At 35.0% G+C, this 17,099-nt stretch overlaps 1 protein-coding gene across 1 annotated transcript in view; it reads right to left on the reverse strand.

Annotated features, from left to right (window-relative positions):
• Window positions 1-11,666: 11,666 nt before the first annotated feature.
• Window positions 11,667-17,099, reverse strand: part of LOC125661886 (uncharacterized protein in xynA 3'region-like) — a 48,459-nt gene continuing 43,026 nt past the window's right edge. The window contains exons 8-9 of the mRNA XM_056146456.1: window positions 15,043-15,184; window positions 11,667-13,833 (exon numbers count right to left, since the gene is read on the reverse strand). Coding sequence (XP_056002431.1) covers window positions 13,045-13,833; window positions 15,043-15,184 — 931 coding nt within the window. The 3' untranslated portion in view covers window positions 11,667-13,044. The remainder of the gene's footprint in view (window positions 13,834-15,042; window positions 15,185-17,099) is intronic.

Below are 17,099 nucleotides of genomic sequence, written 5' to 3' on the forward strand. Positions count from 1 at the left end.
GCAACGTAAAAAAAAAAAATGAGTTTGTAGGTCGTATTTGCTTACATTCTGGATGCATTAATTATATAAATAATTACATGGCAGTTCCCATATAGAATATGTATATGTTCGAAAAAAATTCTAGTTAGATATTACATGTCATTAATTCCATTGGACGGGTACAAATACCTATGTCTGTTGATACATATGTAGCACAGTCTAGTAAATATGTAATGGTTTTCAAATGAAAATGTTATACATGTACACCACACAAATTTGTTTATATGCTGAATCGTACCGATATTTGTCAATTACATGTATCGTAGTGCATATTGTTCCTAGTTTTGATGCACCTTTAATTTTAGATTAAATATATGCATGTATTTATATCCATACAGTATTTGATTTATCTCACATTTACAGATCTATGTACAGTCCTGTATACTTGTACTGTACATACACGTAAAAACTAATCGAAGGAATAGATCTATTTTCCAAACATACTGATATGTTATATGGAGCTGTAAAATTAGATTTCTGATAATCCACCATTTTAATTCAATTTGAGGGAAACATTTCAGGTCAAATAATGATAATACAGTTACTAATTATTTAGTGGAAGTTTTATGTCTAGGGACCAAAAGATGTAGTATTATATGTGCTTTACATCATTAAACACAACTCTTCATATCCCCATTTAAAGTAGTAAATATTATCTATAAATATTACATGTAGCCGGAACGAATATTATGTAATTTGAGTTCAGCTTATAATGAGAAAAATTACTAAAAAGTGCCTACGATTTACTATAAAGTCACGTAGTACAAGTACGAGGGGGGGGGGGGGGCAGAGAAGTTAGCTGATATCATCGGCAAGCCCCCACCCCTAACAACAACAACAAAAACTCAGATGGATTGTTTTTTGTCCAAACGTCAAAATTCCGGGGGGGGGGGGGGGTCACGAAATAGATCTTGTTTTAATGTAAAAATAACTGAATGTAAAAATAACGGGAACTAAACGTTCTGGAAACAAGGAGGACAACCTATCATCGCATAAGGACCGTAGGGCTCTTGCATATTGTACTTGTTGGAGTATTATAAGATTTTTTTCGTTGTGCATGATACTGGTATGAAGCATGTGAAGAATGAACTTTCAAGTCACATGGCAACAATGTATTCGCCCTTTCATTTCCGCATGTGATTTTCCAATACAGTGAATACGGATTGCCACTCCCTGCAGTACCCTATGTCAAATATACAGTCCAAACCACATGCAGTTCTGTTATCAGCATCCTCGTAAAAGATATGATTTTTCACAATTTAAGATACAATTCTGTCTGTGAGAGGAGCAAAGGTAGAGCTGTTATAATTCTTGTTAGCTGCAGAACTGTTGCTAAATTTATGTTTATTGGTAAAGTTCTACAAATTTAAAAAGAGTAATTATTTAAATTATATCTTTAAAAAGTTGCTATAGTGTCTTGAAGATATTGACAGAATAGAAAAAGAATCATATCAAGATTTAGGTGGAAATCTGAATTTAAGTCAAAACATGTTAGTTAGAACCCCCCCCCCCTCCTTTTTGAACCACTTCGCCTCCTCAATGTCAAATACTTGTTGAAGTGCGAAACGAAATCGAAACAAAACGAAATATACCGAAACAAAACGAAACCCACCGAAATGAAAAGCAACCCACCGAAACGAAACGAAATCTACCGAAACGAAACGAAACAGATTGTATAACCGAACTCTTTTAATTATAATAATTGAAAATGGTATCTTAGGCCCCTGTGAAAGTTACCACACATTAACAAGATTCGCCTCTCCTTTGATGTAGGATTTCAGCTTGACTGATACAAAGTTTTAAAAGTTGGAAGGGGGGGGGGGGCGGTCAGCACAAAGTACATATCGGAAGTTGATTAAATACCATGTGCAATTAGTTTCGGATCCATAAATTTCAGAACGGAGGGTTACAATTACAGAGGTCTGGGGAAACACACTAAACGAGGGGTGGGGTCGCCGGCGTTGGATACGCCTTTGGGTATAGATACATTATTTGAAGAAGCTGATGTCTGAGAAAGTTGAAAGCAGGAAGAACTCTTGACCACTTACTTTATCTCTAACTGCTGAGGTGCGAGTATTTTCAATAATGGAAAAACATTAAATAGTATACCATATTATATGAATGCAATTCGGTAAGATATATATACATGTATTATTAAAAATTATTATTGATATGTAGTGAGTCTAAAGATAACTCTATACATTTAGGATGTTGCTAAGACGGGGAATTGAAAACGGGACGGAAAACAGAAATGTTTGATGCAATAATATCAGGAGGAGGTCAGCATTTTGTAAAATCAAAAGGCTTATGAACAAGGGAAGCAGAAATTACAAGGAGAACGGGAGGACATACTCAGAATCCACCATTTGATATACTACATACAAATACACAATATCCACATGTATACATAGATTTGTCTTTAGAGCAAAAAATACTGAAACATGTATTATGCCCAAAGGAGGATCCAACACCGGCGACCCCACCCCTCGTTTAGTGTGTTTCCCCAGGCCTCTGACCCATGAGACTGTAACTCTCCGTTCTGAAATTTATGGACCAAAAATAATTACACATGGTATTTAATCAACTTTGGATATGTACTTTGTGCTTACTCAACCTCCCCCCCCCCCTTCCAACTTTTAAAACTTTGTATGAGATTGATCACTGTTCGTTATTTTCACCTTGCATGGTGCATCAAAATTGGTACCGTATACGTTTTACATCATGACCCCTGAGTCGAGACCTCTGCTGGTGGACTGTTAGTCCCCGAGGGTCTCTACAGCCCAGTAGCTAAGTACGTCGTTACTAGCTTGACGAATTTGAATCCACTTTTTTTGGCCCGCTGTTTTGGCTATAATAGCTTTAAAACTTCATTGTTATTTCGGATTTCAAACATTTCGGTTGAGCATAACTGAAGAGACATTATTTGTCGAAATGTGCATCTGGTGCATCAAAATTGGTACCGTAAAGTTTTACATTTAGAACATTGTTAATCCGTTTCCATATTCTTTTAGACGTACTGCAGGCATATATAAGGGTTGTTTTTGTTTTATAAGTAATCTGTTGTGTTATGCATTATTAAATTTAACAAGATTCGATATAGGGATGCTTACTCCTCCTAGGCACCTGCTCCCACCTCTGGCGTGTACAGGGGTCCGTGTTTGCCAAACTATCTATATCTGTTGCTTGTTTATAGGAGTTATGAGATTGATCACTGCTCGTTATCTTCACCTTACATTGATGACGCTTTGTCTATTAACAATAATAACTTCCATTCATTTGTCGATAAAATATATCCTTGTGAGCTCGAAATAAAGGACACCACAGAGTCGTCCACTTCTGCTTCATATTTAGATATTTTATTGAAAGCAGAAATTAACGGCAAACTGACAACGCAACTGTACGACAAACGGGATGATATCATTTCAACTTCTCTGTCGTCAACTTCCCATATTTGTGTAGCAATATTCCATTATCACCTTCATATGGTGTTTATATATCTCAACTGATTCGATACGCAAGAGCTTGTTCTGGGTATAGTCAGTTTTTAAATCGAGGTAAGCTACTGACAAACAAGTTGATGGTACAGGGATTTCAACAGTCTCGACTGAAGTCAGCATTTCGCAAATTATATTGTCGTTATAACGATCTAGTTCGTCAATGCAACCTATCATTGGGTCAAATGCTGTCTGACGTGTTTCATACCGATTGTTAAGTCGTTCTTGGCACACTGATTTTGACTGCGGATAACTCTATTTACCTGATCAGGATATAGGGCTCACGGCGGGTGTGACGGGTCGACAGGGGAAGCTTACTCCTCCTAGGCACCTGATCCCACCTCTGGTGTGTCCACAGGTCCGTGTTTGCACAACTATCTATTTTGTATTGCTTCTAGGAATTATGAGATTTATCACTGTTCGTTATCTTCACCTTTCGTTAGAGATGATTTTTTACCTTCTGGCATGTTTAATCGTGGTTTCCCTTGGGTGGTGTAAAATCCTACGTTTATTGGATTTTTATGGCCTATTGTTTTATTTTTAATAACAATGTAGGATTTCCTGATTGTCTATCTTCATATATTATTGTCATTAATAAAATACAGTTTTACAACTACAATGAATGGCAAAGACAACTCCTATAAGCAATACAAAATAGATTGTTGGGTAAACACGGATCCTTGGACACACCAGAGGTGTGATCAGGTGCCTAGGAGGAGTAAGCATATTTACTTGTTTGTTGATTTATCATATAGAAGACATAAAATGATAATATTGAAAATAATATGTTTTATGCATTTACATGTAAGAATGCGGCGGTACATAATGGTGTTGGTGTTGTGACGTAACAATGCACTAGTACATATGTGACATTAGATTATCTCTTGACGTAATAAATTAAGGTTTGACGTTATCAGTATATTCATCATTGTTAGACGTTTCACTTGTTTTAAGCGAATCATAAGAAAATATACCCACTGCCACCCCTTATTTCCATCCTGCTGTATACATTTTACACGCTGTCATTTGGCTATAACTGTGGCCTATTTTTTGTTGCAACCTTATTGATCATCATAATGATTATAATTAGCACAGTATATCTTTACATGTAACTTTGGGAGATCCTAAACCAAGTCTATTTACAATTTGATAAAAAGTCCCTTTTGTTCTATATTCATATCTTCTTGTCATTAATAGATGACAGTTTTACAACTACAATAGCTACTTATTTGTTGAGGTGAAAAATAACTAGCTGCGGGAAACATGTTTCAACTTTTAGATTTATCATATATAAGGCATACATGTTTTTATCATATTTTTGAAGTGGATTGCTTGTTAAACATTCACGAGTAAAGATTTTCAAAGACAAAATGTATTTTCCATGAATGACTGACTTAAGAGACAACCCGGGGATAGAACTATCAACCAAGTAGCCATGAATTCATGAATGTCTTTTAGGGTTAAGTACTCTTGTATCTTTGCAAACAGTTTGCCTGATATATTTTCATTCGGAACAGAGGAATATTAAAAATACAGATCATGTTTTATGTATAGAAACCCTGACCCTGCGCTTGAACCACGTACCCGGGAGAATGAATGATATGTCCGGGAGCTATAATTTTCAAATATTGACAGAAGGCTAAATGTTTATCGTAGTAGTATTTTTTGGAAGTAATTATCCATGAATAGAGAATATTTTCAAAATTATAATATGTTTCCAAAATTTTACCAACTAATTCCCACCCTATGGCCTAAGTCAGGAGATACAGAATTATGCTCTTCCTCACCAAGCATCCAGTTTGCTATATTTCAAGATGTAGAAGAGTATATATTTTCTAAGTTATGAGATTGATCACTTTCGTTTATATTCACCTTTCATTTAGAACATCTTCACTATATGTACAGTTTGGCCCCATCCTGAAGACCGAAACTGCAAGAAACACTGCCCACGGGATTATGAAAACACACAATATTCTTACACGGCCTCTTGGTATCCCTTACTATGCATGAGTTGCAGTAAAGACGATTTTCGAAATTTATTACATTTTCACTGTGTAACTACTTTGGACCCGTTCTGGAAACAGAACCCCAGCCCTGGGTGTCAGGAAAAGCACAGTTATAGTAGAGCATTATGCTTTTTGTAACCCTGCATTCAATTTATATCCAAGATGTGCAAAAGTAGAGGTGAATAGTTGTGAAACTATGGATACTTATAGTAGTTTTGTCCAACCTCTGGGGTCCCGGGGAACACATCATGATAAAATTTAAATCTTCATTAAAAATACTTGCAATTAACTAATCACGATTTTCAAATTAGAATCCTTAATTATTATCTATTAAAAAGCAAATCCATTCATCCCCATATAATTCGTACAATTCCTATAATATGCTGTCACCAAGATTTTAATATATTTTTTAAGATACTGCGAGAACCATTCCTGGAAAATATCAGGAGAATACTCAAAAATATGTAAAATACATCTTCTTTTGAGTGAATGTTTTAACAAATGTCTCTATTAGTGACCAAATTGGACACCAAAAAATATGAAAACATGGATTTCGCTATTCACAAGCCGGATACTGAAGGTTTGCATATTTTCAGCTGTTGGTCTTGTGTGATGCGGAAGTAGTTGAAATTACGGAAAATAACCACCCTGCCCGCCTTTTCTTCAATATATTCGATTTGTGGATATCGCCAAAATTCACCTAATCGACCATAACGATTTTTTTTTAAAAACTCCAGATAATATTAGAATATGTTCATTATGAAGCTTTAAAAATAATATTTTGGTTCAGAATGTATCTTCACCCTTATAAAAAGGAAGAAAATTTAAGCTTACGAGTAATAAAATTTTCATAATTCCACAAACTAGTACATTTCATCATGTCGCAAATAAGAACCTTACCTATGTTATCACATTTGTGAAGAAACAGATGATAAATATATGACTCCTTTAAGCTAGCTGATTTATTTTCACGGGTACTTTTAACATGAAAGAAAACAGAACTAGCAGTGTTTATTAGGATAAAAAAAATGGAAATTGTGAATGGCCCCAACGTCCGTTACACCTAACCTGCATAACGTAGTAATTTAAAAATCTATATTAAAATATTGACGGGATCTTGATTGACCCAGATATGGAATTTGAATTTTCAAAATAATTTTAAGTAAAAACAGACACAAACAATCGTTACATTAACATATCAATAACTGAAATGTGATGGCTTATTTTATTTCATTGAAAAATAATATAGGGTAACCATAATGACTCTCTATGACAAAGGTTATACATTTTGTAAGGGAATTTATTGATCGAAAAAGCAATTGAAACCACGAACATTTCAGAAATATGATAAACTTTGAAAGTATATAAACACAAAATATAAGAGAATAAACATGAAAATAACCATTTTTTTGTGTGAGGGGATGGCGCAAGACCAAAGTTTATGCTATTAGTAAACTCCGTTTGGAATTAACAACACTTAGAATACCAAAGTTAAAAAATATTGCATAACGTTACACCTACAGTTATTTTCACATTTCATTTATGAATTTTCCTTATAAATTTAGTGTGAAAGTTTTAGAAATTGAATAACTTTATTGCCAAATCTTCATTTGCAGGAAAGAGGATTATTTCAGGTAACGGAAATATACAAATTTCTTTTCATTAATATTGCATCAATATTATTTCTGTTCGGAGTTTAGAGCCCTTGATTGAAGATTACAAATTTGCATACAATACGTGTACAAGTAGAATTTGTCATTAAAATCAATTGTGCATTAAGTAATTGAAAAAAATATACCATTGTTGAGTAAATGGTGACAATCTAACATTAAATCAAAATGAAATCGGAACTAGCCTGAAATAATGCAATTCTATTTTATTGTTTTTAAAATGTGAAATTCTTTTCTATTGATTACATATTGCATAAATATAATTACCCCCATGTGAAAAATAAAACAAGTGCAATCGCATGTATTTACTTCCACCCTTCCTTCCATTTTAAAATATTCAAAATATCATTCAATTTAAACTTTTATTTTGGCAAGTAATATCTTTCTTTCCTGCAATGTCTATGTATTTATAAAAATACCGAAAGTGTCCGAAATGCAAACTTTTGAAATCAACGCCAAACTGTTCGTCCCCATCTTGGACCAAAATGTTCCTTTCTCGGTGAGAAGCGTTCGTTCCCAAAGTCAAAGTGTACCGTTCCCGATAAAAACCGTTCCATTTTCGCCGAGAACCGTTCCTTCCAAACAAAACCCTTCGTTCCTAAACCGTTCAGCGTTCTTTCACCATCCAACTGATCTAGCAGTATGCTTCAGGTCTGCATAATCACAGTATCCAAACTTGGCAGTTAAAGACATGAAAAATAAAATTAAACAAATCATGAAATCATTAAAATGATACAACTGAGAGCGGACATACATTGAAAGAAAATACGCAAGTTAAGCAGCTTTGCATATCACCTGTGCCACGTCATATTTGTCAGACTCGCTACATTCCCTGTACATAAATGCTGTATTGGATTCTTAAGTGATGTAATAGTTGTCAAAATAATACCCCCTTGCACGGAGGTGGTGTTTTATGAAAGTATCGGAGAATCATGTGATTCGTTTTTATTCAATCGTATATCTTTAAATTTGTCTGAAGCAGGATAACATATGTGCATCTTTAAAGGACTGATTTACGATTTTACCCTAAATTTGTTTTTCACTTTTAATGATCAAAATCTACTGTCTAGTGTGTTTGAAAAATTTCACATGAAAATTAAGGTTATACATCATCACAGAAGTTTATCATTTGTTTTGTAAACAAAGATTACGGTATGCCATTTTTTTCCGAAATTTTCAAAAGAAATGGATATCGATCTAAGTATTATTATATCTTTCACATTTCAAGCATTTTTGGGGTGAAATGTGTCATCTAAAAGTTAAATTTTATGACTATGCAAAATTGAGATGCGTTATATTACAAAATCAACATTTCACTTGTTTGTTTGTTTACATAACAAGATACGAGTCTTTGTTTACATAACACATTTTTAAGGCTAAAATATTGCTTCCAGTCTTGCATTCAGAAGGTGAAAATTTTGACTGTCAACATTAAATGAGTTATATTTCTAATGTTTAACATCAAAAATGAAAAAAATATTTTTATCTTAAATCGTGAAGCAGTCCCTTTAAACGTAGACAGTATAACATTAAGAAGTGTATGAAAGGCGGAGATAACGAACAACTCCCACAAGCAATGTAAAATAGATAGTTGGGCAAACACGGACCCCTGTACACACAAGAAGTGGGATTAGGTGCCTAGGAGGAGTTAGCATCCCCTGTCGACCGGTCACACCCGCCGTGAGCCCTATATCTTGTTCAGGTAAACTGAGTTATCCGCAGTCAAAATCAATGTACTAAGAACAGCCTAACAATCGGTATGAAACACCGCAGGCAGAAGTTGACCTAATGATAGGTTGTATTGACGAACTAGATCGTTATAACGACCATATAATTTGCTAAATGCTGACTTCAATCGAGACTGTTGAAACCCCTATATCATCAACTTGTTTATCAGTAGCTTGCCTCGATTTAAAAACTGACTATGCACAGAACAACCTCTTGTGTATCGAATCGGTTGAGAGATATAAACACCAAATGCAGGTGATAATAGACTATTGCTACATAAATATGGGATGTTGACGACAGAGAAGTTGAAATCATTCCGTTTGTCATACAGTAGAGTTGTCAGTTTGCCGTTAAAGTCTTCTTTCAATAAAATATCTTAAGTATGAAGCAAAAGTGGACGACTCTGTGTTATGTATTTTATTTCGAGCTCACAGGGATATATCAAATCGACATATGGATGAAAGTTATTATTGTTAATAGGCAAAACATCGTCAATATTTTTAAATGTCGAATCGAAGGCCCCTGCAAAGGATTTTTTCTTTTCGTGCAGACGTTGTTGAATAAATTCTGCTTCATATGAATATAGAAACAGGTCAGCTAACAAAGGAGCACCATTCGTACCCATGGGAATTTCAACAAACTGTTGGAAAACTTGATCACCAAAGACCACAAAGCTATTGTCAATGAGAAACTCTGGTATATATTTTATTGCCACTTCAGAGTACTTGTGCGTGGAATTAGAGTGGTGTTTAACAAAGTAAGTCTGTGGATGACTAATAACTAGATATGAATATTTCCCTTTTCCATTTTTGTTGAAGAAGCAACTGTCTAGGATGTCAAAAAATCTAGTATTTAATTTATCGTGAGGAATGGTCGTGTATAGTGTTGAAAAGTCATGGGTTTTAATGTTATTGATTTTGGGAAAAGGTTTGCGATTTCAAGTTTTCTAAATGTACTTTAGATTTTTGTTAGAATCCACATTTGATTAACATCACTTCTGGCAAATATAGTCACACAATCAGCTTGAAGTTTCTCCTTCACAGCTGTTAATATTTTCGTCAGGAGCAAAGATAGGGGCTTGGTAGAGCACTTACTAGATCCAGCAATGCATTTTTGTTTTTAAGGGTTTTTATGTAGTTTAAGAATCGAGTATAGGTATGTTAAATCATATTCATTCTACCCATTGACTGGGATATTAACTGTGTCTAAAACTGAAGCATAATGTTGAGGAATTTCATCTTGTGTAAGGATAGTTCGTAGGGCTGGGACGATTCAGGGTTAGCTCAATTCGGTTCGGTTTCTATTCAGAACAGCACGGTTCGGTTATTTTCGATTCGGTTCATGTTAGGTCCAATTTATCTAATGACACCACAAAAATTAACAATTTTAATGAGTAGCATATTTGATTTTATTTTATTCAACTTATATAACTATAAGTCGTCATATGTAAACAGCATACCTATTCATAATGGCATTTTATAACTTTGATAGAAAGAAGAAAACATCGACAGTCTATTAAAATTTGTTATATTAATGTGCTGCATCAGATATGGATTATTAAACAAATCTATAGTGAATCTAAAATGTATATGATATTGTTTTCATTGCTATGCAAAAATTCAACAATTCTATCAATTGAGAGTCTTTGAAAATCTCTCCTTTATTGGTTTACTTCTCTCTCATATTCACTGTCAAATCTGTGTCATTACATGTACCTACGATGTTGATTTCACTCCACCACTGACAGAAATGCTATAGGTCATGTAAAGATAAATTGCAATGACCTTACGGACCATATTCTGTTGGCATCTGAGTTGTGAAAATGCTAACTCTCAACACAGTAGTGATTTAAATCTCTGTTGCATAAAAAACCACATGTTTTCAACATCATTCGGACGCCATAATTGTTGTTTTGGTGTAAGTAAAATCTAAACCGAACCGAACCGAAATCCGGAATTTGTAATCGGTGCATCGAATCGAATGGTATGAATCGCGGTGCACCGAAATGTTCGGTGTACCGCACAGTCCTAATAGTTCGTGTATAAGTACGATTACCAAAAGTGAAATTAATGACAAGTTCGTTTGAAATATAGGGCCCACGGCGGGTGTGACCGGTCAACAGGGGATGCTTACTCCTCCTAGGCACCTGATCCCATCTCTAGTGTGTCCAGGGGTCCATGTTTGCCCAACTATCTATTGTGTATTGCTTGTGGGAAGTGTGAGATTGATCACTGTTCGTTATCTTCATCTTGCATACAGTTGTAACAATGAGCCTTACAAACAAAGACGATGTATATCATTCCTTTTTCGTTTAAATTTATTGCAACGCGTAGAAGTATGACGTTATTGTCTAAAAATAGGTTCTCCATGTGGTCTGCCTCCATTCGTGTTTTATTTCCGTCTGTTTACATATTTCTTTAAATATCAGATCGGGTCCTGAAATCTTAAAGTTGTATTGATAAAAATAATCATATATCAAGAATTGTAGAGCTTTGATGTTACAATATCGCGAAGTTCCTTCTATTAAAATGTTAATATCCCGTCACTTTGGGTTCAGAATTGGATAGTTGTTCCTCTTAGTTTGAAACAGTATGATTTATCTGTGGTACCATGGTATCGAATGAAATGGTGAATACAACGAACATTGATCAGTCTAATAAATCCTAGAAAAATGCAAAGTTAAACGCAAGAAGAATAGTTCACAAGGACAACGCAAAACAGAGAAAAAAAATATTTCAATGTCTTTATTCTTACTAAGGTTAATGGTAAGCATATATATTGTGCCCTGGTTAAGGAAAAAACTCACAAATGTTGCAAAATTTACGCAACACCAGTGATATGTTCCACTCTAAACTGTCAAAGAAAATTGTTTGCTCATCGTTCTCCAGGAACATCAGATGACGCTTTACAAATATACCACTAACAACGTTTTATAAATATCCATATATCTATGATGAATATCTATCACTGGCTGGTCTTAAAATTGATCACCCACCCAATCATCACTCGTTTTACGTCTGATATAACATTTCTTGAATACCATATCAAGACTGAATTTCTCGAAAGAAAGTTAAGTCGAAACTTCGACTTATGTCTGAGATTTTACATACATTTTCACTGCTCAAATGAAAGAAAACTCAAACTTAAGTTTGAGATTTTTTCGACAAATCCAAGCCTGATGAAATATGACAGAAGAGAGGTAACGTGACATCCACACAGAGAAAAAAAAACATCAACAGCTCTGAGCAAAAGCGATGGCACAACACCTGCAATAATCCGAAAAAATGTCACGTCATAAAAGAAATATTTTCATAAAGCAAAGTATACGCATAAGCCAATTAAAATTCACAAAAACTGTACAAGATTGGGAGCATTCGCCATCCCAAGGTAGTCACAAAAATTGTATGAGCATTGCATCTTATAACATGAAGGTTCAAATGTATCAAAGATCAATAATGTGGGTGGAGTTGGTGTCGGTTACTTATTAGCTTTTGGTATGCTGCTGGATTACAATACAATTTCGCGAATGGCGCTAAGAAGTTACACACACGCAAACTATGAGATGGTCAGAAGAAAGGGCACTATATATCAAAATAGCATGACTCAGTCGTCATAAATGTTTCATTACCATAGAAATGTTTGACAAAGATTACCATTGCAATGCAAGCAGATAGCAATGAGCATTTTAGTCTGTCAATTTCAACAAAGGAATAAAAATTTATTTGTTCGAGGCATCCACTATGTACCCTATCCTAAATTGTCAAGTATCAGACCTTGCTGTCATTATTAGATATTGATTTTTAGACTTCTTATGCTAAAAAATGAAGATCAATGTTAATTATGGAATAGCAATAGGATAATGGATTCGTCTATATATAAATTTCTTCACAATTAAGAAATTTACGGGGATTTATAGGATATATATGATATATATTATGGATAAAATGCATTATAATAAGATATGTAATGGATTTCCTCTTTACAAGAGTTATCACACTCCGTACACATATGGAAAGAGTAATGATGGTATTTCCTTTCATTTTCACAAGATTTTCGGAAAGATCCCACGATTGCAATTGTTTACAAGACTCAGTTATCTTCCACAATTCAGTCCATTTTTACTTCGGTGTTTTCTAGCTCTTTGAGTCGGTTTCTAATTTTTGAAATTTCAGAACTCAGACAAATCAAATTGGATTCCTCTTTTTGGAAATAATCTACTTTCTTTCTCATTGATGCAACAGTCTTTACCAGGTTATCAATCTTCTCTTTCAAATCTCCCTCTAGAAAACTTTGTATTATATTTTTGAGTCCTGTGGCGTACGTGTTGGTTAAAGCCTGTTTGATTTTTTCAGTTGTCAATCTCCCTACTCTGGCATTGTAAGCATTCTCAATAGTGGTGTCAAGGTCATCCAGAACCTCAAGCGCAACTAGTCCTGAAAACAATACACCACTCACAAGTCCTGTTGCAGCCACCGCTATTGCAGCATTACGATTTACTGACATCTGTGTCATTAGGAAACCTCCTGCAACGGCTGGTGCACTGGGAGCAAAGAAGGAAACAAGAGTAGAGACGATTTTTTTTTCGACATCAAAGGGGGAAGTAAATCCTTTCATCTTCTCTGTAATCTTATGAAGCGATTCATGAATGATGGTAAATTGTTCCGTAATCTTTTCCATGACATCTCTTTTAAACATTTCTTCAATGTTTGCCCGTTGCCAAATATATGTTTTTTTCTCAATTCGAGAATCTATTTCGCTTCCAATTTTAATCCTGATATACTTTCCAATGCCTTGTAAAATTTCTGTTTTGAACTCTGGGCTATGAATGTATCCATGGAGAGCCTTTGTCGTTTCTTCAAGAAAGTCATCCACATTTTGCTGAAGATTTTCTAAAGCCTAAAATGAAGGGAAAACCGATTACCTAATATTTTTGAATATCTGAAGATAACGAAACATTAATTACTTGATATATAGATTTCAAGAGATTTCAATATAATTCAAATCAAACACTACGAGGGTTATCCCGAAATTCCGTGAACTGGACTTATATATATTTAAAGTATCCATTAGATTTAATAAAAACTGCTATGGATTACCAACCATATCATTGTTCATCAACACCAAAAATTTCAACCTTGTCCTTTAATTAGCTTTTTCGAGAAAATGCAAGGTAGGGCTCGGTAGCGCAATTTGCGACGTCAAAATGTTCGCCCGGTGTTCGCGCTTCTGTGAAAATCCTTTAACCATAAAAATCTTTTTTTCATTTTGAAAAGCCAAGGCACATGTACCCAACGTGCAGATGCTCTATGCATTCTTGAATTATCCGATAAAACGAGACGAACAGACGATTTACTGATTCCTAAAATTCCTTCAATATCTCGTACTGTTCGATAACTGTTTTCCTAAATAGTGTCAGCCAGTAATTTTACCGTGGTTTTTTATTACCGTCGGACGGCCTCTTTCCTGGCGTACTGCCCTTTCGAAACCATTTGAATGTGAGGGAAAGAGAAACCTTTCTGAACAATTCTATCAATTTTAATTTCGTGTTAGTCTGCGTTGAAGTAAAGCCAAGTTCCGTGCAACATTTTTGGCTTTTCAGTGCGTCATGTTTGACGTTGACATTGCCATTCTGCTACACATTATCCTATTTAGCTCATCGTCTGTCATAATTGTTGATGGAATTTATAATAGAGACGTTATGTCGTCAATTTTTAAAATAAGTGGTTTCAAGTCCTCATTTTCAATGATACCGATATCACAACTAATATCATGCCCCGCTGAAAGAAGAAGAGGAACACGTAGGCGGATTATGTGTTAGAAGTGTCTATATCTAGGCACTGTAAAGTGGATTTTTAGTTAAGAAATTTAAATCGAATAGTAGAATTACATCTTTAGGAATTACAGAAAGCAAACTTAATCTTGAAATATGATGTCCAGAGATATGTGAAAGACAACTACCTGAACATGGAAGATAACAAATGCTGATTATAACTGTTTGTGTAATTTGTAAATTAGTTTTCAAAATTAAACAAACACAAAACAAACGAAAAACGATAAATGAAAAAGAAAATAAGTGATAAAACTGATTCTGAATTGGTTTATTACCTCCTGTCTTTTTCGTCCCATGTCCTGCAGTTCCTTCGTGAGTTTATCAAAGGCTTTGATATTTTCTCCTGTGCTTTTTCTTGCACAATTTATTTTGCTGGCCAAAACTACATCACATTCTTCTATAAAGGATCTGATAAATCTAAAATATACATTGTTTTGTTAAAGAAAAAGTTAATGATGACCGATATCGACCACACAGTGGGGGTGAAAGTGTCCCTAGGAAAATGATTCTTAGTGCACTTCACACTATATTATGTGACAATATAAAAGTACATCATCACATATAGGTCTGTAGTGGTATCATGGGAAAAATGTCGCAAGCGTTTCTCCTCCTACGCAGCTGATCCCACCTCTGGTGTGGCTAGGGGTCGTTGTTTGCCAAACTATCGATTTTGTATTGTTTATAGCAGTTATGAGATTGATAACTGTTCGTTATCTTCACATTTCATTGTGACATTGACCTCCCTCCCTGATTTTCCAAGTCGTTTTTGGAGGTTTTTGATATTTGTTTATGTTCTGGGTATAGTCAGTTTTTAAATCGAGGTAAGCTACTGACAAATAAGTTGATGGTACAGGGATTTCAACAGTCTCGATTGAAGTCAGCATTTCGCAAATTCTATGGTCGTTATAACGATTTAGTTCGTCAATACAACCTCGCATTGGGTTAAATGCTGTCTGACGTGTTTCATACCGATTGTTAAGCCGTGCTTGGCACACTGATTTGACTGCGGATAACTCCGTTTACCTGATCAGGATATGGGGCCCACGGCGGGTGTGACCGGTCAACAGGGGATGCTTACTCCTCCTAGGCACCTGATCCCACCTCTGGTGTGTCCAGGGGTCCGTGTTTGCCCAACTATCTATTTTGTATTGCTTGTAGGAGTTTTGAGATTGATCACTGTTCGTTATCTTCACCTTGCATATGTCTCTTCATAAAGACGCGGGTTGCGTCGAAAATTTGAATTTTAAATAACTAACAGTGTCATGGCCCTTTCAGTACATGCTGAAGATAACGAACAGTGATCAATCCCACAACTCCTACAAGCAACACAAAATAGATAGTTGGGCAAACACGGATCCCCTTTTATATATATATATATATATATATATATATATATATATATATATATATATGAATTGTTTGTGGATAATTTCAGATAGACAATTTGTACAAAATAAAAACACGATAAGAAGATAATGAACAGTAATTAATGGCATTACTCCTATACAGAAAGTAAAATTAATGGTAAGGAAAACATGGACCTCTGGGCGTACCAGATAAGGGATCTAGTGCCTGTTCAACCGATTGGGCGCACATGAACATTCCAAGTATAATCCGTTGGGGCTAGAGGCGAGAATTAGCGCCTGCACGTTCTGCTGAACAGGCTTCAGGTGCCTATGGATATTAACTGTCCCCTATCAGTGTGTACAGAACTGACTAACAATTTGCATGAAAAGCATCCAACAGCATTAAACCGACTTACAGGTCGTACTAATGAATACGTGATAACGACAACACATTTGCAAAATGTTGACTCGAAACAAAACTGTTAAAACTATAATATTAATAATATCAACTTGTCAGATGTCTTCTATGATTTTTAAAACTAATATGTGTCTATCGAATCAGTGGAGATACATTAACACCATATGCAGTTTTTAAAATAGTCTCAATTTCTCTAAAGATCAGTCTTTAAAAAGCCTTCAATATCCAAGCATATTTAGGAATCCAGGTTAAAATAAATATTCCCCCCCTTGGTTGTCCTGATAAGCGACTAAATGGGATGTTCCCTCGGATGAGATCACAAACACCGAACCCCTGTCACAACAGGAGTGATCCCTCACTACTCAAGGCCGAAGTACTAAGTATATACCTAAATTATGTACCCTTTCACCGGCAATAGTGACGATTCCATGTGAGTGGAAAACGCTTGCGAGGGATGTCAAATAATATACAACTAGCAAACTAGTTTCACTTTTGATATATACTGAATGTAGTGTTATTATGACGTAATTACATGTAGAGAGATCCAGCTTGGAATTTGGAGTTACTT

The sequence above is a fragment of the Ostrea edulis genome, chromosome 8 (assembly GCF_947568905.1).
Source record: "Ostrea edulis chromosome 8, xbOstEdul1.1, whole genome shotgun sequence".
Lineage (NCBI taxonomy): Eukaryota > Metazoa > Mollusca > Bivalvia > Ostreida > Ostreidae > Ostrea > Ostrea edulis.